At 38.8% G+C, this 27,927-nt stretch overlaps 1 protein-coding gene across 2 annotated transcripts; it reads right to left on the reverse strand.

Annotated features, from left to right (window-relative positions):
* Nucleotides 1-3,056: 3,056 nt before the first annotated feature.
* Nucleotides 3,057-26,278, reverse strand: ZDHHC7 (zDHHC palmitoyltransferase 7). 2 transcript variants are annotated; one of them, XM_075510923.1, is made up of 8 exons: nucleotides 26,084-26,278; nucleotides 19,419-19,504; nucleotides 16,253-16,575; nucleotides 13,285-13,409; nucleotides 8,305-8,401; nucleotides 7,752-7,833; nucleotides 6,389-6,519; nucleotides 3,057-5,313 (listed from the first exon to the last, which is right to left on the reverse strand). In XM_075510923.1, exons 3-8 carry the CDS (start codon nucleotides 16,556-16,558, stop codon nucleotides 5,137-5,139), a joined length of 918 nt encoding a protein of 305 aa, XP_075367038.1. In that variant the 5' UTR covers nucleotides 16,559-16,575; nucleotides 19,419-19,504; nucleotides 26,084-26,278; the 3' UTR covers nucleotides 3,057-5,136. The 2 variants fall into 2 exon arrangements, with proteins under 2 accessions (XP_075367038.1, XP_075367040.1); XM_075510925.1 differs by lacking the exon at nucleotides 19,419-19,504.
* Between the last annotated feature and the right edge of the window lie 1,649 nt (nucleotides 26,279-27,927).

Here is a 27,927-nt window from a genome sequence, read left to right on the forward strand (position 1 = left end):
TAAGGTGCTTCTGCACTTAAAGTAAAACTTAATCAGCAGTAGGTGACCAACTATTGCTGTAAGTATTCAAAATGATCCCAATAGATGACTACACAACCTCTAACTTCCCTAAAGCGCAGTCACTGTGGTACCGTGTTTATTTTGCATAAATTGAACCTCATTAGAAAGCAGACTGCTGGACTTCTACAAAACTTATGCTCATCTGCATAAAAGTCCAATGACTTCCACCAGACAGCTCTTGAGGCGTTACGGGCAGCCGTACTGAACAGTAGGACACGATGGAGAATTCTTAGTTCTGCCACATCGCACAAACCTCTCAACCCACCGGCATCCCTGTTCATGGCAAAAACGAGATGACGGTGCCCAGCTGTGGCTTTGTGAGGATTATTTCACTAACGCTCGTGAAGCACTTTGAGATCCTCGGATGGAGGACACTACGGCAATGCAATCTTACTGACTGAAAGAGAAGCTGGGAAGAGCATCTGAACCTTCATCAAAAGGGGAATACTTTGTACTCGGGCTACCTTTCATTCCTCAGGATGGTATTTTAGAGTTGCCATTCTACAGCACAAGAGCGAGCTGAAAAGCATTGAAGACTGGGTTGAATTGCACCTAGGATCGCAATGTTTTATTTTTCTACTGTCTATGATGAATTTGATCCGACGTTATATGCTGATAACTTTGATTTGAAACAGCTATATCTGGAAACCGGGTTCCACTGCAAGCATTCCTGCTGCATGACAGATGCAACTGTACTTACCTAACATTGCTTCCAGTTCCACCATCATGTAGATCATTATTTTTCTAGAAATTAAATGTACATTTATACTCATTAATGGCAAGGAAATAAATCTATGGAGGAAATAAATTCCATATTCTTGTATTTCATATGGATAGTTTGCCTTTTTTCTTTAATTCAAACCCAAGTTTTCAAGTTTCTCTAATGATTTCTCCAGCCTTCGGGATTTTCACCTTAGGGATTTAGTTTTCATAAAAAAGAATCATCTATGGCTGCAAAGCCCAGCTTTCACAATGTAATTAACAATCTAAGATATTATCTGATAGAAGAAAATAAAACTGTCCAGGAACAAGCAGATATCAGACTCAGCCTCCAGTGTTCAGCTAGTCTGGTGAAGGTTTAGCAAGAATAATTTACTGTCTTACAAGAGGCCTGTATTAAGGGCCAGAATAGATCCAGAGCAAAAATCTTTCTGGCTTCCCTATGTCAAACCCCACTCTAAATTAAACCAATATTCTAATGCAAATATACCTTGGAAATGACTATTTTATTAGATTTCTGCTTTATTGGAATCATGATTTTGTTAACAAAAGCGGTTCAGAGCCATCATCTAAAGATATTTCTGTTGCCTGGCAAGATGCCAGCTGCTTTGTCAGAACGCCGTGAATCGTGCATCTCAGATAATAGTGTCTTATCTATTTCTCTGTAAATTACCCATTTCCTTGCCAATTATAACATGTGGCTTTATTAACATTGAATCTAGGTCTTCTTTTAACTTCATCCTGCGCTACAATATTAAAAGAAACTGCAGAAATATTTTGGAGGTGCAAAGTTACACTTGATGTTATTAAGAAACTAAGACTGTGATTGCTTTGATGCATGGTGGCTATTTTCCAGAGCTCTATTTGGGTATGATGAGAGTAACGTGCATTACAGTAGCATATATGCTACTGCAACACAGTCAGGAAATAGTGCAAAACCTGAACGATAGTATTTCTCCATGAAGAAATTCAGAACACAAAAAAAAAGAATAACTGATACAAGCAAAAAAACGTAATCTCATCACTCGAGAAGCACCAATCCATATTCAACCACAAAGTACACTGCATCAATTGAACTGTTACTCTGTTCAGAGGAATAACACTTAAAGAATATACAGAACAGTAATGCTGGTGCATTTCATTTTAGTGTTATCAACAGATTCAAGAATCATTTTACAGTCCAATTTCTGCATTTCAAAACCTCTTATGCCACTTTCCTTCTCCAACAGCATTGAATACATTCACATATTAACACAGTGCCAATAGAAAGAAGTGAGAACGATCACAGAAACACACCACTTCCGCACAGGACAGGCATAAAGAAGTCCATAAATGAATTGTCGTTTGCCACTGCTGCAGTCTAAGACTTCAGAAAGGGTTCATGAAACAACCTGACGTTACTGCTAGAAATTAAACAAGAAAATAAAAAGGAGATCAATTAGCAGGATCCATCTGCAGAGACATCTGTCCATTTGGAGAGTAAACAAGCTCCTCCCTAAAATATATGTAAATACAACACAGCCTAACTGTTGTTGAATACAAATATAATCAAATCATTAACCTGATAAAAATACAAGAAGCAGTGGCACAAAGTTTATATGAGTGTATTTGGAACCATTTTCTCCATAGAAACAGCGGTGTACAAAAGTGTGATATTATACCCAGGAAAGGTATGGAAGTATTTTTTAGAATTGTTGCAAACGGGAAATAAACCGCTTCCAGTCTCTCCATCCTTTACTGCCTTTGTAAACCTCGTTTCCTCCTCGCCCTCACACTTGTTGGGTCAGTTGTTCTGTTGACAACTACCTGAACTGCTGCTTTCTAGGCTGCATAATTAGCTGTCTTTGTACCTGAAGCTACAGAACTAGTGGAAAAAGTCAACATTTGCGCAGAGAAACTAGGGAGTCCAAACCTGTATTTTACACAAATACCTTGAAGGTGCAAAGCCTGAGATACTCTGTTAACAGTTTTCAAACAGGAAGCATTCACCGCGTGTTTTCCCACTTGCCTTAGACAAACAGGTACTAACAAGATAAGCAGTTACATCAGAGGATGCAGAAAAGGAAACACCTAAGAACAGCTAAGCAGTTAGCATAGCTTTAAACCCTTAATAAGCAGAGTAGCATCTTTAATTTGGAGCAATATCATCTGTTACTTGCTATACATGTACACATAAACTACAAGCCAAAGGATGCAAGACCATTACCCTGAAGTGGCTGTAATCTAAATATATGCAAATATGCATGTGTATGTGCAAAAAAAAGTGACATCTAGAGCAGAAGTTAATCAACTAAGACTTCAATTCATTACTTTATTTTTTTACATTAAAAAAATTACAACGTAACAAGGGTTTGAAAAGCCAAGTAAACCTGATTTCACACACGCACACACTTGCTAAGTCACAGGGTTCAACCGCTTGAAGTGATATTTTCTGATTTTCATCAGGATATTTTATTAAACAATATACACATTAAGAGCCTCATGACAAAGCCAGACACATTTTTTCCCAATCTTTAAGATGTGCAACTGAATATGCAAAGATTCTTGTGGAACTGCCGACTTTCCCCTCAGTTACACGAGATGTAGTTTTGTTCATATGACTGCAATTTCATTGGATGTGTCCACCTAGAAATTGTCCAGTGTTACACACCATCTCCCCCAAGCAAAGTGAACATATTACATAGTATTGCACAGTTTTGTTCGCAGGGCCATAGATAATAAATGGATTCCTTAGTAATTTCACCCACCCAATGGCATAAAACCTGACGAAGCTGGAATCAAGATGCCACAAACAGTTACAAAGAAATGGAGAAGCAGGTCACTGAGAAAAGAAAGTATAGCTTCTGTAGTATGTAAACTTTATAATGCAAGATTCTTCAGCACGTTGAACTGCTTGAGGTGGGACAGATCATCAGTGCTACTGGCAAAGCAAAAGCAAGAACAGGACAATTTTAAGGCAAGTCCCAGAACAGGGAGCTATTTACTTTCTAGGCACGATTTCAAGCTATGCATCAAGGCTCCTGCTTTATCCTTTACATTGTCGGTAATTTATAGAACAGATTAACAATACAAAAAATAGTCTAAATAGAATTTTTAAAGAATCCACTTTTAGCTGAATTTCATTACTTGCAGCTTGTATTTCATTACTCGCAGATTTATAAATATTTCTTAGCACTACTGTTGTTTGTCAGGCCCACATAAAGCAGTTCTAGATCTATATTGCTCTGATTTCTCGAAAGTAGTTTTGGTTGGAAAACAGTTAAATTCAAAATAATTCCTTCTATTGCAGATCTTTCTGCATTTAAGATCTGTTGTACTTGAGAGAGAGGCAACCTCCCTCATTCCTCTGATGTCTTTGTTCAAGGGATCATTAAGTTAACAGCTTTCCTTCTATGAAAAGTCTGTACAATAAAAAAGGGGCAGAGTAAGACCTTACAAAGACAACCATTTTCAGTCAATTAAATCCAATCTGCAGTACATTCATCTTAATCTCACATAGGAGGATACAGTCACTGGTCCCACTTACCCCTGCACAGAGGACTAGATACAATCCTCAAACACCTACTACACTTAAGTTCCTCTAGAATCAATGCATTAAGAATTGGAGATGCATATCTGAGGGCAGAAACTGGCCCACAGCCGTTAGTTACAAGTGTTGTTTACTGAAGATTTAGAACTTACCTAAATGCCATATGAGATTAATACTGCCAAACACAAGACATGCTTTTGTGAGCCTGGGAAGACATTTGGCAGGGGTGTAACAGTGCCTCTGATGTGTTATGCTGTTGTGTGCACCAGTCCTTTGAATCACTTGCATATGAGGAATGTGTGCCTGAAGTGGGACACAAGAGTACAGCTCTGTTTATTAGGACAAGCTGAAATATAAATTAAAACGGAACAAACCACTATTCCCTGAAAACTGGATTTAGAAGGCTAGGTCTCATTTGAGATCAACTTTCACCATAATGTTCCTCCTTATGATTGACAACTGCACCTAAGTATATACTTTTTATAAAAACACACAGGTAATTCCCCAAACATTTATCAAATAAAAAGGGTTTAACAAAAATGGATAATTAATCTCATAAAATAAATTACAGTAGCATGACAACATTTGGCTTCTTTAGTGTGACCACGTGCTTTTCCTTTGTTATCTTGCTGTTAAGACCATTACAGATCCAGTTCGCGTCTCTGAAAGTTAATGAGATGTCTGTGACGATAAACGTATAAAACTCTGCTTGCTACAAGCAAATGTCTGATATCAGTTTCACCTGGCCACAGATTATATGTAGACAGCCTTCTCTGGCCCCAAATAAATATTATATACTATTCTTGCAAGTTCCAGCATAATTAGACTCAAACAGAAAACTCAGGTCCTCCTTTCTTTGCTCTCAGTAGAAGTCGCCTGATTCGAAATCCTGCAAAAGGATTGATCCACAGGAGTGAAGGCTGACCCCCAAAAACAGATTTCATTCCTTCCCAGCGTAGTCTTCGCTCCCATGTTGGCTTTTCACTCTTCAGTCTTTCAATCTCCTGTATACAAACAGACATGCAGTGATGCACTGTTAAGTCCGAAGTTTAGTAAAGTTTAGTAAACAGCAATTATCAAAACTGATTACTATTTTGCATTCTTTTAATTTATAGCTAGTGAGCTGATTAGTTTCTTACTGTTATTTATTTAGTAAGGAAGAAATAAGAATGGCTGATTTAGCACTGTGGGTAAAGGGCACAAGACGTAGAACATAAAACGTGTACAAGAAGGTTGGTCTACCTCTACCTCTTCCCCCCTCACACTAAAAGACAAAATGACCAGAAAAGCTGATGTTAAAAGCAGAGGATCTGCACGCAATATACCTAACACTAGAAGTTGTTTACTCAGTTAATGAAACCAGACAATAAGGCTTCCAAGAAGGCTCTGCTACTGCAATTGCTTCTGCAATTACTGAAGCTAGGCTTACTCTCCCAAATGCATTATTTGATGATCATTTTTTGTACTTCCCACTAATGAAGGCTGGATATTTACCCATTGTTTTTCACAGTCACAGTCCAGAAGTACACTTTTAAACAGCCTCACATGAGAAAATTCTGAACAGCCACAAGATTCAAATTCCTTATGTTTCCAGTCAATTATCCATCACAAAACATCCTCTCAAGGCTGCAGATCTAAGGGCAAGGGAGCCAAAACTCCAAACTAGGTTTATACTCTAATAAAGTGTATCAAAGTAGAGGAAAGCGTGAAGGGTTGATACAAGATAGGTGTTTAAGTGTAAACCTGAGAAAAGCAGACATTTCCTCATTACACTTATCAGGAATTTGTGATAGTTGAGAAGTGCAAGTCCAAACTGAAGTCGGAAGCTGTGCAATCTTTGTAATTGAAAACCTAATTATAAAATTTATGTCAGAAAAGCAAGTAATGCAAGAACTTCTGTTAGAAAGCATACCCCAAGGAAGCATTTCAATGCTTACAACTGTAGAAAATAAAAATGATGACCTATTTCAGATATGGGGTTTTCTCCAAAATAAGAGCCTCCCCTCATGCAAATAAAACAACATCCAATCACATCTTCCTAGAGTAATTGTTATAGTATACAGAAGTTGAGGTCTTTACCGTTTCATCATTGCATATTGAGTGGATTTGGGTACCAAACATGACTGCAGTGAAAGTGAGAAACAGAAAACCCTCAAGGCACAAGAAGATCATCAGGATCACAGTTACAGGTGGGGAGAAGTCACTGCATTCTGTGAAAATGACATATGTAGTTATTAAAAAAAATATTTTAAAAAGTCTATAGAGCATGCTCACACTGAGACATCCCTTCTTCAACAAACAGCAATAAAAGCTAAATATCTGACACTTGAAAAAACATTATAACAATAAATTATAACAAACTTCTAATTTCTAGCACTGCAGCAGCTTTATTTGCTGCCCAAGGAAATAAAGAATTTTAAGGAAGTAACACTTTTGGCTTCCTATAAAGCACATGGTACTGCATTACTGCAATCCTGCCTCAATATTTCAAGGATATCAAATAGATGTTTGCACATGGGACAATTTAAGTACTCGGAACTGCACATATATAAAGATGAGAGCAGCTTGAAGTTTCATGCATGACAAACACTGTAAAAACCATCACCACTGTCAGCTCTGACTTGCTAGTTAATCCAGATGTTCCATTTTGCTGAGATTGCTTTATTTTTTTTTTAATTCACCACAGAAAGCAATCAGGTTCTGACTTACACTTACAGTCACATCTCTGGAGATCCTCTGATCAATTGATTAACTCTATTGTAGTTAAACAAAGAAGAAATGGGATAGTATACAGGAAGCAGAATGTTTCAAGTAGAAAAAGGACTAAGATTCCATCCATTTAAGGGAATGTTCAGCAAAAAACAGTCAGGTGAATTCCCCTGTTGCTTCAGGCACCAGGAAGAACATATGATCAACCATCTTCTGTCAAAAGCAGAAGATCAGAATGAGCTCTGGCACACTGGAACATTAAGAAATGCAAGTCAGAGCCCTAAAAAATCAACTGGGACAGTTTAGGAAATGTCTTTCCTACAAGAGCCCCGCAGCTGGCTCCAGTAACAGAATGAGGGAGAAATTTGTTTAAGTTTCAGCTGTCATGGTGTGACACACAACGCCCAGCTGGCAGCTTCCGGTAATACAGTGCTGAGGTGGTTTGAGGACCAGCTACCTGCTTCTTTTCTATTACAGAGGTGGTAATTTTTTACTATGTGGAAAGGGAGTGAGAATGCCCTTGACAGCCATAGCTCTTACAGTGAATGACTAAAGGGAAAAAAGAGAGAGAGAGAGAGAGATGGGTAAACAGGTATGAAACATTTTCAGGACCTCACTTTAAAAAGATCAAAGTCCTGTAATATTTCATACATGGGACTGAAATAGGTAGAATGCTATGACTTTCCTTTAATATCTGCTAGATTATGACAGTGAAAGTTAAGTATTTGCTTACCAGTCCACTGCCCTCGGACACAGGAGAAAAACTGAAACCCACACAGTATGAGCGCATGAGCTGAAATTAGGGCTATATACATCTGGAAATAAGAGACAGTGCTTACTTTTGACTGCTGCCAGGTAGTAAACCAGACGTTCCCTTCAGCCAGCCTTCACCACTGCACAGCAAATATACTGTCCTATTTCAATTTTTAATTCAATACAATGATGTAAAAACAAATTCTAAATAAGCTTGAATCTAAAAACGTGGGCAACAATGAAAGTTTAAGGATTAGCTCCCTAAATCACAGTACCATTTCACTAACTGTTACTATATAAAACACAGCAAAATTAAGATAGTTTAAAATAACAGCACTTTACAAAACAGATTAAAATGAGTATGAGTAGAAATATCTTCCTGCTTGGAGAATATCTTGCATAGAAGGAAAAAAAACCAAAGCTAACACAAAACATTTTGCCCTTAAGTCATTAGTCACTAATAAGCACAACCAAAATTGTTATAATCAAGGTAGATTCATACTGAGATCAAGCTGCCGTTGATTTTTACTTACCGTAAACAGAACAAAAAATCTCTGATTTTTCTCCCCCACACAATTATTCACCCACGGGCAGTGGTGATCCATCTTTCGAATACATCGTTTGCAAATACTAAAGGAAACGAAAAGAGGCTTCTGTTGAGAAACAATACTTCCCTTTTTAATGTAGAAACAAGGGTATCTAGTGGTCATAAGACAATGTGCTGAAATCTTTCTTGACAAACTGCAAACAGTGATTTTATTTGCATTTCTTTAAAGAAACTATTTGCTCACCTACAACTCAGCTTTTGGTTGTTACAAAACTGACTGTGTAGATAAGATCTTCACATAAGAAAAAAGTTTACAGGCTTTCAAGTTGTAAATTTAATTTGTGAGTCAGAAAAAAAGAAATTCACATCTTCAAGAGAGAAATTGTCACTCTTGAGGTTTCAACTGGCCATACAACTCTAAACATATGCAATCAAAATCTCCACTAAAGAGCAGCTTACAATGTCACACCTCACTTCCTCAACATAAAACAAAAACATTGAAACTATAAGCAGCACACATTCTTTGTCTACTTGTTAATGAATACTTAAACACTACTGTTCTTTGCTAGTTCTGCAACTAATTGCTTAGTTTCTGCCCAGTTTTGAGTCAAGGTTATTTCCAGAAAGAAGAGTCAAATATTTCAGTAAGTCCATTTTACATCTGCTAGGCCACACAGAACCAGAGGGCTCATTTCTCTTATACTCAGGTCCATCTGCAGCCAAACATGAACAGTTATACAAAAGAAATGGAACAGCTGCAACATGTGTTGAAGTTCTTCTGTAAACCAATAGCTCAAGTAATGCTGATATTTCATTTTCCTAGCTTTGTGCTTAAGATAGCCACACACTCAAAATGTTCCAGATTTGCCTGCAGAACATCCAAAATATTAAGCATTTTCATTTCAGCAGTTACAAAGCCAAATAAGCCTAAAAAATGCAGCCTAAAAAAGCACTATTATTCAAACCCCTTTATTTTTAATGCCTGCTTATTTATGTATGATATCTACGAGTGCTGCAGTGACAAGCCACGAAGTAAAGCCAGACGATTGTCACTAGAGTGAAGAAAGGGGTGGGGTGTGCGGGGTGTGTGTGTCAATTCTCCAAGGCATAAAATAATTCTTAAGTCATCGCATATGCATGATTACAAGGTAATTCAGCAAGAGGCAGAACATACTCCTGTGCAGGTTATGAGAGAATCCCAAATCTCTCCGTACTCCTCTGAAGCTCCCTTTGCCCTGAGCTATCATAACCCAGCCCCTACATTCCCACTGCCTCTTGTTTTATGGACATTAAAGACGATTCAACCTCTGATGCAAATTACTTTTTAAATACTGCCAGTTACATGTGAAAATCCCAATACCATAACTAAACACCACAACCATTCTCTAGTGCAGAAGAAACAGGTATTATTCAAGAGAAGGCATTCAGAAGGGTCTCTAAAAGATTTTCATTTCACAGCCTGCTGCCTGTAAGTTCAGCCTCTCATTAATTTCCCTAGCTCTGGGGGAAGGTGAACTAATTCCAGTCACCACAACCATGCAAGGCTCCTAATGTAACACAGAATATATACTGTCATTCTAAAAAGAATATTAATGTGAAGTACTGAGTAAAATCATATCCAGACTCAATCAAGCCAAACACTGGAGGATGTGAGGTGGGCAGGACGCACTGTTGCTCATTCAGTATTTCTCACAAGCCCACGCAGAGCTCTCCAAGACATCAGATGTCTGGAACCCTGCCTTCATTTCTAATCTCACACCACGATTCAACCAACACTTCCAACCAACAAACTCACAGAAAAGCTGAAAACAGCAGTCCTGCCTTCTTCCTACCCCCGTCACTTGTATGCTATTCCTTCCCTTGTCCAACCACAGATGTTCATGCGGCAAGAGTTTGGGGAAGTCACTCCGTTAGCTGCAACCTGGGTCATTTCACTGTGCATGAACACTCATGCCTACACAAGAGGAAGGAGCAATATGGTAGTGAGAACAAGGAGCTGTGGACAAAGGAAGGTCTTCTCCAGCTTGGTACTGCTGCTGAATGCACTCAGGCAACTGCAGATGCAATTGCAGTTTTGAATGCCAAAGATAACATTCAGAAAGAGACAGCTAATGGCTTAAGAGAAATTGGTCTAGATAACAGAAATTCACAGGAAGACTGATACAAACATCTCAGTGACTTGATTCTGAGTTACAGTTCCTCACACACAAATGCAGGCACTCAGAATAGGCTAGAAATAATGATAGCTGTGCTCCTTCAGTGAAAATGAAATAGTATTCACCCAGGATAAGCCTCTTCCTTATTCCTGAAAATGTTAACTGCTTAGTAAAATCTCAGTTTAGTGTATTTCACTGAGGCTAGATATTTAGCTGTAAATAAAGGTTTCTTGTTCTTTCTCCCATCCTTAATGTGTATTATGAAACTATTTTTCTTCCGCAAAAGAACTTCTGCTGCAGTGTTGCACAACAATTTTCATAACTACATCATAAGAGCCTCTTCTGTTAATAATTTACTACTCAAAACATGCACTGTGGCTTTGAGCGTAACTATTTCCCAACAGGAACCAACTTCAATTTCCATTTTCAAGTCTCTTCTATCAGCAAATTGCCACTTTGACTACTTGGGACTAGACCATCCTTTTAATGTCCTTGGAATGGGTTTGTAAGCCAATAAAATGTTGGCAATATAATCAAACAAACCTTTTTTCTATTCGGTACACTTCTGCAGTGCTACGTCTATGGCAAAGAATCAGATTCTGGTAGCTGGTCTATGCAGTATGTATTCAACATTCAAAAAGTTACAGAAAAATCCTTTGTTTTACTTAAGAAAAGTTAACAGCGACTACTAGTAACATGTATTATATGAGTAACAGAAACAAAGGCAATTAAACCAGATATCCAACTGCTGAGAAAAACATGACAACAGGCTTACAAAAGGATAGCACATACGCTTTCAGGCTCTGGCTTTCTCTTTCAGATATTCTGTGAAGCCAGTTATGCACTGTGCAAGCACTGAAATGCATCCTGTGCCCTTATGTGGAACATCTCAGAGTGTATTTTACCAAGGCATAGAAAAGTAAAACAATTTCCAAGACGTGCAAAACTAGGTCCCTGAACCAGCATTTAGTGAAAACAAACCCTTTGAAAGTATCACAGATTTCCTTCACTGTAGACACTATCCATTCTTGCTCTGCTTTAACAATAAATGCCACTTAAATTCTTGCTATAAACAATGTATTCAAAGTCCCTACTTAGCTTATTTTTATTCTTCTTCCACGAAGAAACAGTAATTTTTCAATCAACACCACCTTATCTGGGATCACAGGCTACTGGAACATCCAAGGTCATACGATGCCTGCTGAGGATGACGGCCCGGACATACCCAAGTGACTCTGCAGGGCACAGAGCTGCAGCGGCTCTGGGCTCTCCAATACTCCAGCTTCTTTATTCATACGTAGAGTTCAACATAAGATGCCTTCATTTAGGACTACTTCCAAATAAGTAAATCCTATCGGGACTGAAGATGTGGGAAACACTTTACAAAGATACCCGTAAAGTCTCTGTAGAAGCCAGCCTAAATCTGAGATGAGAAAATTAGCAAGATCTAACCTACACTCATCAGAGGCTCTCAGGTGTCCCTTTAGCACATCCCATGAACACAATGCCAGGATATCTGAACAGACCGCACAAAACTGTTTTGGATCCCCAGAGATTAACAGCTTATATTCTGCCACAAGAAAGCAGCTGCACTGCTTCCACCCCCAGGCCCACCAAGCAACCGGTACAGCTGTGTTCACGTAACACTCTACCAGAGGTAATAAAGCCAGCCAGAACCAAACTCACTGAACATGAAGGCAGGCCTGGTATCTTCATTTGTGCAAAAGCTAACCTACAACACAGATAAACTAACTGAAGATAATTCTATACTTGACTATTTATACATGAAACTTTTCCCTTCACACTCCAGATACAAAAACCCACTCACATCTGAGAGAAGAACAAGATTTCAATGCCAAGGCTGAGTATTTATAATGGAAATAGCTTCTCAGCCATAACTTTCACACAGATAAGTGACATACACTGAGACATCTAATTTAGAAACCACAAATTTACAGAATAATTTGAGAGTCCTGACAAGACTTCACTCTGTTCTTTTGACGGGCACTAACTCAGAGACTTAAATTTAATACGCCACACAATTCAATACACATCACTCCTCACACCTAGAGAGCACCACCAGGAACATTTACATATTTACATAAGTCTTAATTATGCAGGCATATCTATTTTCAACTCTCACACAATAAACATTACAAATGCATATCCACAGTGCCTGAAAACTCAAAAGATTGAGAACTGATTAAAAATGGATACATTTACTATCTCTTCCATAGCACGCTAAGTTAAAATTATCATCAATTCTGTCCCTATTAAAATGACTCTTCAATAAGCAGACATGCATTTAACCAATTACGCATACAACTTTGGGAAAATAATCTGCCAATTCACATATAACTTTAAATGATGCACTATGAAGACAAGAAGACACAAATTAAAGTGACAGTTTAAAACTAATCTGTATTTTCTTAATTTAAGATTGCAGGAGTCATTTCTTAAATCAGCTTCTATCAGAAATTTCCTTGAGATTCTTCCCTTTGCCCTGCATTATCAACAGTACAGCACAATAATTAGAATGATGCACAGGAAAAAATATTCACAGATCAAAAAGTTTTTAAGACACCACAGTATGAATATTTTTTAAAACTCTGGAGTCTCTTGCTTCTTTCCCCTCATCCACATTCATTTTTGGCCATAGTATATTATATTTATAAAATACTCTGCAATGTATTTGAAAGTTTACTGGATACCAAAAGAAATTTGTGGGAAAAAAAATTAACACATAAGTATCAGGAACATTATTCCAAGACTCAATATGCATAACTGCTTTAAAGAAAATTATGGCATACCTGCAATGGTGTGCACGTTCAGGTTTGATACTACAGCACTTTGGACATTTGTAGATCACTTCTCCTGGTTTCAGTTGCAAATTATCCATGTATTCTTTAGTGGCATTTCCTTTGGGTACGGCCCCCTGAAATCATTTCAATTAAAGGACAGAAAGCTTCTTAAATGGTATGAGAGCATTTAAAAATACATTTTACAGACTTCATACCAGTAATCTCAGGATAATTGCTGAAATAAGTTAATTTACTCAAAGCTAGTCTGCCATAAGCCAGAATCATTTCCAAATGAATAAATTACCTCTGCTTGACCTCAAATTCAGTTTCATTTCAGCAAAACTCATCTATGGCCAAGTATTGGCATAATTCTGATAGAATCTGCTATCACCAGCATACACGAAATAAGAGGAAGACACATCTTTACATGCAGATACAAGCACTACAGGTACAATATTTTCTGAGAAGTTACTCTGAATGAGCACTACTAAAAGAGACATGCTTTCTTACAGCAGCATATGTTAATTGTTGTGACATTAGATTATTAGGCCAAGACATCCACAAAAGTTAAATCAGCAATGACTACTTGAAAGATGTTATTTCAACTCTCTGAATCCAAGATTTAGCCACCTGCCCCATGTACACAAGTTTTTGAGAACCAACAGTCATTCTTTTTTCCTTTATACTTAAGCTTTTAGCTTGGACACTGTCACCATGAACCACCACTGGCTTCCTTATTCTACATCTAGTATCCTCTGCTGCCTTCTGCTACTGTGAAAGTTTGTGGAGCTACATGGTAAACAGTTGAAGGAACTGATCCAGAAGAAAAATAACCTGTTGGGAAAATAAATTATTTTGTAGTGATTAGTTCCCTGAGCTGTTCACCACAGAGCTGCATTAGCAGCTGTTTCAACACAATGAGGAAGATGACGAACAGACAGGAATAGTAGGCAGGCTTGCTTCTTCCAGTAACAATATTAATCTAAAGCCTTGCAAGACCAGAATCTAACTTTGGCTTTGTAAGAAGAAAATAATGGAAAGTACCACTGTCACCTTGCTTATTTACAGAGCTAAAGGCTTATCTGTGACAGGAAGTGATGGTGAAATAAACAGGGATGTGAAATCAAAGTGCAATGGCCTTTCTGTACCAACTCCTCCAGGCCAGCACTTACTTCCTACAGGGATAAACTTCTCCAGGTTGGCTTAAGTCATCTGCAACATTCTATAATTATTTCTCATTCAAAAAAAAAAAAAAAAACAAACCACTGGCAACATCATCGCTTTACACAGACACATTAAGGAAGTTTTTGGGACAGAATTAACAAACCCACAGGCACTTCAGATTCAATTGGAAAACACCTCTGTACTTAGGCAGAAAGTTTTTGTTGCCTCTTGCCTGCAATAACAATCTTGTGTTTGTATTGCCTGAGACACAGCCCAAGTTCTGCCCCAGATGAACTCTTTGGCTAAGTGGTGCTTCAAACTTGAGCCAGCTGGCCTTTGAAGGGATACAAACTGAGAGTTTCTTAAACACTCACGTTACATTGCTGAAGTGTTTTTTGCAATATGAATGTTCTCATTGAAGTTAATACTTTGGTGTAAACATGGTGAAGTATCTCAGGGAGAACTCCTAAAGCACAAATTCAACTTGTTCCAGGTAAATTTATGCTTATAAAGCACATCTCACATTCACCTATTCACCTGTCACTAAGAATGATAACTTAAGGCCATGCTTTTAGCATTTTACTGACAAAAATATGCTCTATTTCAAAAACATCTTTCAGAGCCTCAGACGGTCACCAATTCCTTTCAATGAAAAAAATCTATTTTTATAGTTATAAGAGTAAATTTAATTCACGTATATTTTGAGGCAGTTTATTCCTTTTTTCCTTCAATCTTAGTTTCTATCACACAGTCGCGTCCTCCATTCTGGGCGTCAGCAGGAAAGGAGTGGAGAAAAAAAGGTAGTGATTCATCTCAATTTCTATCCTGTTTTATCCATAAAGAACAACATAGGTCTAGAAAGACACACAGTTTTACCAAGACACATTTTTAAGCAATCTATCCTTAAACCATTAACTTTCTTAGCTGTCACACTCTGTAGAAGTCATAACATTTCATCATTGGGTGTGGGCTCAGAAGTAAATCAAAGACCTAGAAAATCAATAACTACAACACCCTGCTGTTTTTCTGAACACTCCCATAACTTCTATATACACTGTTACTGTCTCAAAAATCTGGAGAAAATAGATGTTTTTCCCTTTACCCTTCTCTCCCCAGATTTATTCCCTAAAAAGAGTAATAGATTTTAGTACAAAATAAAAAATTTAATCTCTTGAACTCTTGAACTGAAGACTCAAAGTCCTAAGAAATGAGGACTTCCAAGACCTCTTACAACTACACTGTTCCAATGTGGGTTCAACTTAAATCTCCCTTCCCACTGACTCCAAATACCTAAACACAGTAATGCATGGATCATGTAGGACAGCAGTTCTTTATGAACTTTATGTCAATATGTGACTGAGGTTTTTCAGCATGTATACCTCCAGAACTTCTTTCATGTGCCATAAATGGAAGATACATTTCAAATGATACAACAGGGTGAAGCTACATCTTACAAAGTTTTGAAAATATATCTGACAAAAAAAAGTAAGAAAAATTAGCACAGAAAAGACTAAAGCTTTATTAGCTTCTTCAGAACCTGGGTTAATATGTAAAAAATAAACTGTATTTCTCATGAGCCTACCTCTCCCTTATGAATTAATTTTATACTGCCTGCTCCTCAAGTCAAAAATTATTTATGGATTCATTAACAGAACAACAGGAAAAGTACAGATATCATCCCTTCAACTTGAGGGTTCTGCATCTAACTACTTTTCCTAGCAGGAGGAGACTGATACTGCTTCTCCAAATTTCTCTGCAGATGATGAGCTACAGGAAAGAACAATCCAACATCAAGGAACGATCGCATACTTACTGGATCAGTTAGCATAGTTCTCAGATGCGATGACAAAGCTAGCACTGCCAAGGAGTTAAAGAGAACCCCGTTGATCACAGAGTACCAAAAGTCTTTGGAAGGCAGCAACATGACAAAAGTCACTACGAAGTCTGCATAGACAACCAGAAGCCATGTCATTATAGCACAGACCATACCACAGCCATCTCGGATGAACCAAACCCTCTCTGCCATGTCGGCCTCTGAGGAAGAGGAATCATAGCTGTCATTTTCGGCAAGCAGTGGGTGGTGCTCAACATCACGGAATCTGTGCCCTGATGACTGCATGGTTTTCTGGCCTTGCCCTGCAGGAAGCAAAGATACCGTTATTATGCATGAGGAAACTGGAAATACAGGTGGCTCTCGTTTTTTATTTCGGTAAGATAAAACATATCCAAGTTCAAAATAGATTACTGAGATATTTTTTTGATCAAAACCTGAACAATTCTATGAATACATAAAGATGAAGTATTTCTGTAATCAAAAGATAGTCATTTACAAAGTTTCATCCACAATTTTGCAAGCCATTTACTGAGTTTTATAATCCCCCTTTTTTTTTTATCACACAACTTCAATGCTTGACAAAGGGATTTTAGAATGGTTTAATTTCCATCTTGCGGTGCCCATAAACCATTCTTCCCCTTTTGTTAAAAATGCAACCTCTTTCTTTTATCTCAAACTAAAATGGCAAAGTCTTAATTAAATTACAGCTCATGTCTCTCAGAAAACAGCAAATTATGGCACCAGACTGTTGACTTTTCATACTGCTCCAGTAACCCAGGAAAAAGCAGAAGGAAAAAACAGAAAGGAAATACAGCTGTTCTAGTACATTGTTCACAACAAAAAACAGAGCAAGTTAGAAAGCAGCTAAATTTGTTGACAAAAGTACTATTGTGTTGAAAAAATCCCAAACCTGTTACAAAGATATATGGGATAACTCACAAAATGGTCTCAGATCAACCCAAACTTAAGGCAAACAAATGGTAGTGGTTAAATTAGCATGGCAACGGATTATAAGAACCAGATTTTCAAAGAACACTAATTAATTTAATTTAATGAAAACTCTTTAGGGCTTTGTTGTTGTTCCAATGGGGAACAAAACCAAGACTTGAAACCTTAATAGTTTTCATAAAACCAGAATTATTTTCCAGACATCTCTAACAAACAAAGATAGGGAATGGCAGAACTGAAGTACTATCAACAAACAGGAGCCAAATTAAAGCTTAAACATCATGCATCAAGAATAGCCCGCTACTTTAGAAGTATACGGTGTTCTAAAAATCCTATTGATTCATGCTAATAAAGGCCATGTCTTAGAGAAACTTGAAAGCATTATATTGACTGATGACAGTCACACAGAGGTCTCCATTTTCCCCCCTTATTAATGGTAGCCTATATATGATTGGTAGGAATTACGGCACTTCCGTTTACATCCCGAGACCTTGAATATAGGACCACTTTGTTAGTCCAAAATGGTCAAAGTGACCATTACCAGGTAAAGAGACTCACACTGAGAGAGTTTTCAGATGAAGCTATGTATGTCTAAACCCTTTAAAAAAACCTCTCAGTCCTATCTACCAGGAATCAGATAAACATATTCTGCCTAGTAAATCTTTCTGATTCTTAAGCCTTAATGCCAGAACTAGGCAGGAATAATCCAAGAGACTAGAAATGAAAACAAGTATATGCAGATTGCAGTGTAGGGATCCCAGAGCAACAGTTAAAATAGCTAGCCAAGATACTCATAGGACACAGTTAAGTGTGGGCTGCATTCTCTGGTTGTGAAACAGAACAAACTGAAATACAGCTCTGGTGCCTGGATTTAGTCGCTAACAATGCAGTATTACAATTTCTAGTAGTTACACTGTGTTTTCTATCCACACCTTGGGGTTTTTTGGCTTGTTTTTTTTTTTTTTTTACAGAAAATTCCCCTCTCTTACTAGAATGTGGCTAAGCCATGGATGAAGGTAGTCACATACTAGAAAAATACCTTAGAAAAGAATAAACTTCACCTCCCTTAAAAGCAATTCAAACTTAACCTAACCTAGATATGGTCCTCTTTTCAGCCACTTTAAGTTATTCTAATCTTTCTAAATTTTTACAGTTACGGTTACAATCTATGCCAATTAATTTCAATAGCACTTTGGGACATCAACCACCCCTTGTGGTCAAGACTTGTAAAAGAATAGTCAAGTTTCATGAAGCCTACATAATTAGCAGCTAGAACATGAACATAACTAAGGAAAGCAGCTATTATTTAATCAAAAATGGGCATATAAAACTTTTAAGAAATATTATTGTCTAACTTTTTCTCTCTCAAAAAAGGACCCACAAAAAAATATGTACAATAACCTTTCAACTACACCTTGAAGTGTACGAAGAGCTGACAGCCAAGCAAAGTTATCACACACACAAAACACCCAACAAATGCTCTAAAGAGCCAAACTTCTAAAGAGGTAAGTGGCAGTACTGCAGAAACAGTCAAATACAGTGCATTCGCATGTTAGTATTTTGTCAAAATATTTTTTCACCAGCAGATTCTGGTTTTGTTAACTCAAATTTAGGGTAAATTAAACCAAATTCACAATACCAAAAGTACTAGCTTTTTCAATTTTTTGCTTTTTCCCCCAATTTTATCTTTTTGTTTAAAAGTCAATACTGAAGTAACTTGGAACATTTTTTCAAACAAAATGTCTGGGTTTTTTTTTTCCACCAAAGGACTGTTTAGAAATCCCACTCCTTCAAGACCTCCTGCTGCATAGATGTTCTGAAGTGTTTGAGAGGAATCAATGAATTAAAACCAACCTCTCGATTCTGAAACCTCCTATAGAACACAAATTTGGAATTCCTTCCAGCTAAGGTGCAATACCTCAAAAGAAGACATATACAATTATTTTTCCATCGAGGCAAATTTTCAGCTGCTCAAATCAACAAGTTACCTTAAATCAGAAGACATCAAGATTCTTTAAAAAAAAAAAAAATAATCAGCATTTGCGTATGCCACGACAAATGTGAATTTTAGATCAATTCTGCAAGCAACTCCTTCAGCATACAAATGAAATGGCATAAAATTACTGTATTCATTTTGTTTAACTGTATTAAAGACAACCAAGAAATTTTTTAGCACAACAGAAAAAACCCCATATACCTCACAAATGTTTTGTATGTTATTCTGACATCATGTCCTTCATTTGGGCTATCCTAGGCTATTCACATAGTCATATCTGATGTAACCTGAAAAGACATCATCAACAAACTGATTAGTAAAGCACCCTTGCTTCATCAGGAAAATAGCGTCAAGCACAAATAACATACACAGATAGCAGTACTTTGAAATACGCTGCATGTACTTACAGCAAACAAGCTTCTGATCAAGAGGAAAAAACTTTTAGATTAAGCTATCAAACAACAAACTAAAAAACTCTAAACAGTGTTTCAAGTAACGTTATATCTGTCTTGTCCATTGTTTTTTAAGATGAGTTGGATATCCAGATTTTAGCATTACAAACTAATGTATCCAAAGACCTACGTCTTTTTCCTGTTTGCCACTCCTGTATGACTAAGGGAGAGAGTATGCAAAAATAATAATCTTACTTGATTGTCTTCAGAGCTTACAGCAAGGTTTTTGGGAGCAGGTTATTAATAACAAGCATGCATGCCTACCACTCACTATTTTTATAATTGTAAGGTAAGATAGGAAAAAAAATGGTTTAACTCTAATTATTAGATCAAGCTATGGCCAATTAAAAATAAAGAAGCTACTCATTCCAGAATCTGTGTATAAAAGAAAATGGCCCACAACTATCCAAAGGCAACATGCACTTAGAAAGTTCTCCTTGCTAGAATTCCACCATATAGGCAAATAATTACCACACAACTTATGATATACAAATCAGTATAAGGACTGAAATGCTAGCACAAGCCATTCTAACCGTGCTTAATTTTACAATACAAATGTTCCATGATCTTGAATCACAGTCCTTCCCTTTCACAAGGACGTAATACTCAAATCCAACATGGACTGTGCAAAGTAAGAGAGCATCAGCAAAGTAAGAGAGCATCAGTAGTTTTAAAAGTGTGGAAGATTCCTTTTTTGTAATGAAAGAAGAGGAGGAGGAACTTATTTTATTTAGAAAACCAGGTACTTCAAAGCTTGAAAATTTTAGCAGTTAACTTTTAGAAATCACCACATGGTATTTGGAGCAGGACTGCAGCACAAAAGCCTGAGTTAGATTTCTATTTGGGGAAGAGAACAGAAGAGGTGTGGGCCTGAATTTCTGAGTGGAAAAGTTAGTGACCACATGCATGCTACACAGAAAGCGCTGCTGCACTGGTTTCTGGCAAATACAGTTGGGACGCTTGTTCTGCACAACAACATTGACTGCCATTCCCATTCTCTTGCCCAGTCCTACTGCTGCAAACTACAACATCTGCTTGGCAATTAACTCCCTAATACGTGATCAAAGATTTTCTTGCTTTGTTTTATATAGTACAGAACAAAATGGCTAGCTTGGAGTAGGAATTTCAAATTTGTGTCTGATTAAAGTTGGCTAAAGAAGTACCTAGGTTTATTTCTTCAGTTGTTTTATTTTCTAATATTTAAAATAAGCTTTGTGACATGGAAGCTTCACTCTTTTATTTGGATGGTTAATTTAAATTAATATATTTAGAGAGTAATGTAAGGATTCTGACATTTAACAGCTATAGAAAATACGAAGCCACTTACTTCTAATGGAAAGCTTCTGAAACTAGCTTGTTACAAAAAAATATTCCAAATGCAACATTACTGATGGAGTTCTTCAGTATACCTCTTCAAATTTTCCCAGTTCAAGGGGAATTATACCAATGAAGACTTCCCCTGAAAATGAGAAGGCTCATGTCTTATTTAAACAATCTTGTATATTCTATTGCAAGCCTAAAAGGTAATGCAAACACTTATTATGCACATATAACTGCATGAAGCTACTGATTGCTTTCTGTTTTGCTTTATAAATACATTTTATACTTTTGTTAAACAAGTTTTCACAATATTGTGAAATCCACAATCATTAAGTTGTCACTGGCATGGCATTTTGTAGAAGCTAAGTAGAAACACACAAAAAGACGACAGGTTGAGTGTACCACATTAATTTGCAATGTCACCCACCCATTCTCTGAGTCGAAGATGACAAGCAATAGAATAGACATGCTAAGCCTCTGCAGGTGAAATATTGAAGTCAGAGTAATAATTTGAAATTGTTAACAGAGAATTCATTGACAAGACAGGGACATGACTTGTTCAGTCAGTTCCCTAATCCTAAATGCAATTCTGTGCAAAATGTCAGTGTTTATTGTAGCCTCATCAGTTATTGGTTTACGTGGAAGTGTCACCACAGTTCAGCTTTTGCAAGAATAATAGATTTAGTCATTCTCATGTGACTTCTCCCTCCCCTTCCACCTCCTCTGCTCCTGTATGTTGTTCTCCTCTCCAGCTGCCCACACCATTATCCCCCACCTTGGTCCCCTTCAAGGGGAAGAGGATCAATGTTTGAAAAGCACTTAGACTTTATGAAGAGCTAAGCATCCCCACTGAGATGCTCACAGCTTTCCTCTAGACTATTAATTTATTTGCTTCAATGTCTGTCCTAACCAAATTTACATTGAGTCTTTGTTGTATACCTAAAGCACAAACCTCCAGGACAAAACATGACACTTTAATCTCTAATATACCAAGCAACAGTTTTTAACTTGACTGTTTAAAAATCTTTACCTACCATTGGAAGATAAAACTAAATTATTCAATGTTTCATGCAAAATGTCATCTGTTTGCACAGGTGATTATATTAAACCTAATCCAATGCTGTTCTACTCTCAGGTGTTATTTGAAATTCTCAGGTTGAGAATGTCTCACCTGACCTGCACCTCATTGTTAATGAAATGCAGGCCCAAAATGCAGATATATTAATGGAACAAAAAAAAATTTTGAAGAAGTTACATTACAAACTCATGATCACTGGAAAGATGGTCTTGTAAAATGACTGTGCCTAAGATGTTTTTAGTTTTCTAATGAGGCTAAAGAAGATCCACTGCAACAGCAAATCTTCCTTCTCTAAGTTTACTGGAAGAAGGTTACCAAGGGCATTAGGAAGATGAACGATACAATACAACTATTGTATCATGAGGCCCCTGCGCTGTCAATTAAATTAAAAAAAAAGGGCACTTCAGGGTTAAGCACAGTCCTCTTCCCTGCTATTTTTTGAGGAGGAAAGGAAAAACATTGTTGTAGGGAAAAAAAAAATCAATCTAATTGTTTTTTCTTTTTTCTTTTTTTTTTTAAAATAGTTATACAGGTAAGAATTTATGTACAGGCTAAAAATCCATCAGATGTCAAAGCCTAAATCTTTTTTGGTCACTTTTTCCTTCAAGCTGTACAACGGACAGTTCCTAAGATTCCTCATATTTCAGTCACAACACAGTAGAGAATGCTTTTATTTCAAAATTTCTGATTGTGTACTGATAAGTCATAGTTGTAGGGACACTAACAGATATCGCACACTAGAATAATAATCCCGCAGTGTTTACGTACGATGGATTTAAATCCTACCTAGAAAGCACAGCATCGACGGCAAATCAAAATCACAGAACTGTAGTCTCAATAAAAGGTTACAGTGTAAACATTAACTTCAATGACTGCAAAAATTTTAAGGGAACCAAATGGGCAAATCTACTACTGCATTCAATTCCATAGGCAATTTGGACTATTCATTGCTGACAGATAAATATCCATCAGATGATGTCTAGATGTAATCACACCTAATTTAGGTGAGTAACCTACGTTTTATTACAGATACATACAACCTAAACTGCAAAGCCATTAAATAAGTAAACTGTGGCTTGCTTCAACTTCTCAGTGACTGGTCTAGCAAACAACCTCACAGCAAACAAATAAAACTACTCCAATAACTACATCAACCAGTAACTGTACTGAAAACCCTTTAGCTCATCCCCAGCAGCAGCCTCGCTCTGTACAAGGGAACTCTGCTAGGTACCAGAGCTTCAAGGCTGAATTTTCTCAGCAACCGTAACACACATAACAACTGCTAGAGTAGCAAGTATTCAGAAGAACCAGTCGGTCAACTACAATCCCAATTAGCCATGACAGACTCAACTTTTGCTACCTGTAATTACAAAGAGATATGCGCAATTCCAGCAATCTGGGACATATGTAACACAGTGCACACAACTCTGGAAAAGAGCAGCTGAAATAGCTTGTGATGGCAACCCCGATACAACCCCAAGTGTTGTTATTAACTTATCCCCAAATCCATCCCACATCCTCAGTGACATAGCTCATCACTTCTCTAAATCCTTGTTGCCTTTACTCTAACTTAATATATTTTGTACCATATTTATCGCATGGATTTCCTGCTTATGCCTTGTAGTCCTTCTTTGTACTGACCCATATCTGCTCTATTGCAGATGAACAGTGACACTTTACATTGGAAACACATAACTCGTGATGCTTTTTACATACAAACACCTGGCAACAAATTCAAGAGACAATCTTCAGTAAGTACATATTGAAGACAGTCAAGTTTTAAACTATTGTAATGATTCTCCTTATGCCAGTTTCTTACTAAACAGCAAGTGCCAGGCCATCAGAAGACACTGGAATTGTTTCTTTTCAGCTCTGAAAAGGGCATATGCTGCTTCTAAATAATCTCAGAAAAAGGGTATATAGAAGAAGTACTTAAGCACAAGTATGGGTGTCTTACTGGGAAGCTGGTCATCTAATTACTTAGGTCTTTATGCTGGTAGCATCTTTATAAACATCCTCAAAAACGAGCAATGAGAATTCAGGGTAAAACAAGTTATGCAAAATGAAAGAAAAAACCCTATGCATGTCTTCAGAACACATATTTATAAAAAGTATTGAAGAGCTTTGCTATCAGCAATAAACCCGATAGGTTTGTGATACTAAGTCACTTTTCCATAAGCATGAGAATAACATCCCAGATGTTCGGTAAGGTGTCTTTTCGATAACAGATGTTTTTCCCCCACAGATGTGGAAGTCAAAGAAAATATATTTCACAAGACTTTGGTGTGCAGCAAAGATACACACTATCCGATACACGAAGAGTTCACTGAGCTACAAGAGCAAGGACAGAACACTTCCGGATTAAAGAACAACCTTTCCTTGAGAAAAGGACATGAATACAATCTATGGCTGGGCTTTGTATCTTACCTCTTCTGGAATAGGGCCACAAATTCAAATTCAGATTAGACTCCAGAAAGCTAGATGCTTAAACCAGCATCAGTATCGTTATGTGGAAACTGAAAATTTTACTCCTTTGCCAACGACAATTGGATGAATCACATTCTACTTCAGAGTGTAATTTTTTAATTCTAATTTTTACATTCATCAATATACGCTATATCCTCACACTCAATTAAAGATAGCTTGGGTATCAAGTTTACTGATTGCATTGTGATATCAGGCTGGTAAGCACATTTTTCTGTCAGTTATTATACCCATATCCATATGTGATTCTTCCTTCCAGGTTCCAAAAAGTAATGTCATAGATCAAAGCTGCACTATTTTCACTGGCAATTTTCACTATCAATTAAAGGAGTGTGACAGCTTTTGTTTCAATGGTTCCTCATATCAGACACATATAAAGCCTCACAGTTCGTCTATAGTCTTCATCTTCACCCTTTCAACTGCTACAGAATTCTATCAATTTACTTCCCTTAAAAGTTCTGTCTTCATAAAAGGCATAAAAGAGAAATCCATCAGATACATACAATACAAAATATACTGCTTTAGAGCAAATCCAAGGGCGTTTGAGAGGTGAAAGTATTAACAATTTCTTTCAGCCACAAAGAGCTTTCAGCTCTTTAACTCTAATCTAAAACTGCTAAAATTTCACATAATTTTCTTCTACTAATGAATCAGTATGGCTCTACTTTATCTGTAAATTTTCAAAGTCAGAGAGCATCCACTTCAAAAGATCTCATTTAAGTCTGTTGATGCGAACAGTTCAACCTAATTATGTCTTCAGCAAAGCGAACAGTTACATCACTGTCATTCAGCGTCCCAATACCATTATACAACTATATAGGCAGTATAGAAAATAGCCAATGATTTCTCAATCCTTTTTTGACGGTGCCGATCACATACGTGCTGTAGAAATCTACCCTCTCGCTTTTCAGAGTGTGAACTATTTGCACTCCCACTTCCTCTAAGGGCTGTTCTTCCCTCCTGGAAACAAGGAAAACTAGCACCACATAAATCAGCAAAACTCCCTAGAGCAAGTTCCAGGCCATTACTGAAAAGCGTGATGTGTCAAATGGTTGCTGTTCCCTCCCCTTTCAGCTTCCCACGGCGGCACCTGAGACTCTGCAACACAACTGTGCTGGGGCACAGGGACACTTACTTCCATGCACTTGTTTCCATGGCTGCTGACACATGATTTTTATTTTTTTTTTAAGTAACCCGAAAAGAGGAAGGAGCACAATCAAGACCTAGAAACACCCCATTCAGAAGTAACACCAAACACCGGCAGGGACGGCGACTGACGGGTCGCCCAGCCCTCAGCCCGACCTGCCCCAGGACAGGAGGCTGATCCCCGCTAACCTTCCCCGCTCGTCCTTCGCCAGGGCTTCACCGGGCCACCGCGCTCCTTCCCGCGGGACCGGGCCTCTGCGAGGGCTAGGGGGAGCGCAGGGAAGGCCCGCGGTGGCCGGGCCCGGGGAAGCGGCGGCGGGCGCCCTGAGGGGAACCGGCTCCGTGAGGGGAAGGTGGCCCGGGGAAGGAACGGGGGGGGGATTTACCTCAGCGGCGGCGGCCCCGCTGCCCTCAGAGCTGCGGCTGGCGCCGTGCCGGCGGCGCGGTGGGGCGAGCCGGGGCCGAGCCCCCGCCGCTGGACCGCCGTCGCCGCCACCGTGCCCGTCGCCGGGCGCTCCGCGGAGCCGAGGACTCCCGGAAGCGGGAAGGGCAGCGCCGCAGGAGGCGGAAGCCGGGCGCCCCGCACTGCGCAGGCGCCGCGTCGGGCGGGGCTGGCCCCTGGGCGGGCTGCGCAGGCGCCCACCAACGGAGGGGGGGCACCACCCGCTGTGCGCATGCGCGCCCCGAGCGGGACGTCCTTGGCGCCGACTGCCCGGCCGGAGGAAGGTCCGCCGGTGCGCATGCGCGCGGCGCCGCCAGCGGGCGCTGTGCAGCGCCGAGCACCGCCGCGCCTGAGGGCCCGAGGCGGGAGCTCGCCTACATCCAGTATCTGTACCCCCTCGGCCGCCGCAGCTAGACGTTTTTCCCCTCAGGTTTTCAAAGAATCATGCTTTGGGGCTAAAATTGTATTCGTAGGCTTCTGAGGTGATACCTCGGTCACAAGTGGGTCGCAGAGTGAAGATGCGGGGCCTGCTGACAGGGCGGCCTCTGCCCCACGCTCTCCAGGCAGCTCCCGGGCCGTTAGGGTGGGCACGGCCCACGCCCTGCCCGAAGCCACGGTGTTATTGCTTCCGCAGGGGAGCAGACACCCGAGGCACGGTCCTGCCTCCATCCCCTTGAAGTCTTCAGCACCAGCAGCGTTGCAATCCAGCAGCAGCACATCTACCTGCCCCTGCGATAACTGACTACAGATCCAGTGGGTTTTACTTCAGTTCTTCCAAGAAAGGCTTTTGCTCTATGTCTACACACATTTTCATGGTGATACTTCATTACAGTCCCTCGTTACTTCAGGGAGTCTCAGGAGGGTGATTTGGCACCTAAGTCAAGAGCCTGTTCTGTGGCTGTTCACTAAATTTGGTCAACCTAGGCTTCACCATCGGTAGTTAAACTACACAAACTGTTTTATGTGGAAATACTACTACATGACACTCATTCAGAATTTCCCACTGTGTATTAGGAAAAAGATATACCTGGTAGCTTTAAAAATGAGATGCAAAATAGCAAACCTTGCAGTGTGTGAGCTGATGATACATTTAAGACGCATAAAGATAAAAAAGCTGAAGGATGACAAACAAATTATGACAGCTCGGGCATGCTTCTGCATCCTGTTTTTTTCTTGTAGCATGAACACCATCTAGTGGGACACGGGCAGCAAGCGCATAAGGGGTTGTGCGTGCTGTAAGTACCATAAAATACAGCTGCCCACGTGTCTCCGTGTGTTTCTACTTTTTTTTTTTTCTTTTTGCATTTCCTCCTGCTTCTGTGCTGAAATATTAGGGACTTCAGAAGAGCTTGCTTTTGTGCGTAGTCTTCTATTTCCCAACAGCTGGGTTTCACATGTGACAAGAAATATGTTAATTGAATGCCAACCTCTCTGCTATTAAAATGAAAGTATGTAAACATCTATCGACACAAAATCATAGGGCCTGATCTTTTTCCAAAACTTCCATCTCCCTCCATGTTTTCCCTTAATATAACTTACATGGCGTTTATCCACGAATAAAAACGAAATGAAGAAAAGCATTTTTTCTTGGGTACATACTTATGGGGGTGCAGTGCCGATTATAGCGAGCTTAACCCTTGAGAAAACTGAAACACATTGCCTTCCTTGTGCTTGTATCTCAGGATGGCTGACAGATGACAGCTACCCCGAAGTTACCAAAAAGTTAGGTACTGTGTTGGGGTTTTTTTAACAGTATCAATTAGACAGGACTCTGCATGTTGTCAAGCC

This window comes from Mycteria americana, chromosome 8 (assembly GCF_035582795.1).
Source record: "Mycteria americana isolate JAX WOST 10 ecotype Jacksonville Zoo and Gardens chromosome 8, USCA_MyAme_1.0, whole genome shotgun sequence".
NCBI lineage: Eukaryota > Metazoa > Chordata > Aves > Ciconiiformes > Ciconiidae > Mycteria > Mycteria americana.

Excerpts from the sequence above, each read along its gene's own strand:
- ZDHHC7 (XM_075510925.1), bottom strand. The coding sequence starts at position 16,558 with ATGCAGTCATCAGGGCACAGATTCCGTGATGTTGAGCACCACCCACTG. Across the intron at positions 8,402-13,284 it reads GAACGTGCACACCATTGCAG|TATTTGCAAACGATGTATTC; the intron begins GTATGCCATAAT and ends CGTTTCCTTTAG. Across the intron at positions 6,520-7,751 it reads TGTCCGAGGGCAGTGGACTG|AATGCAGTGACTTCTCCCCA; the intron begins GTAAGCAAATAC and ends TCATTTTCACAG.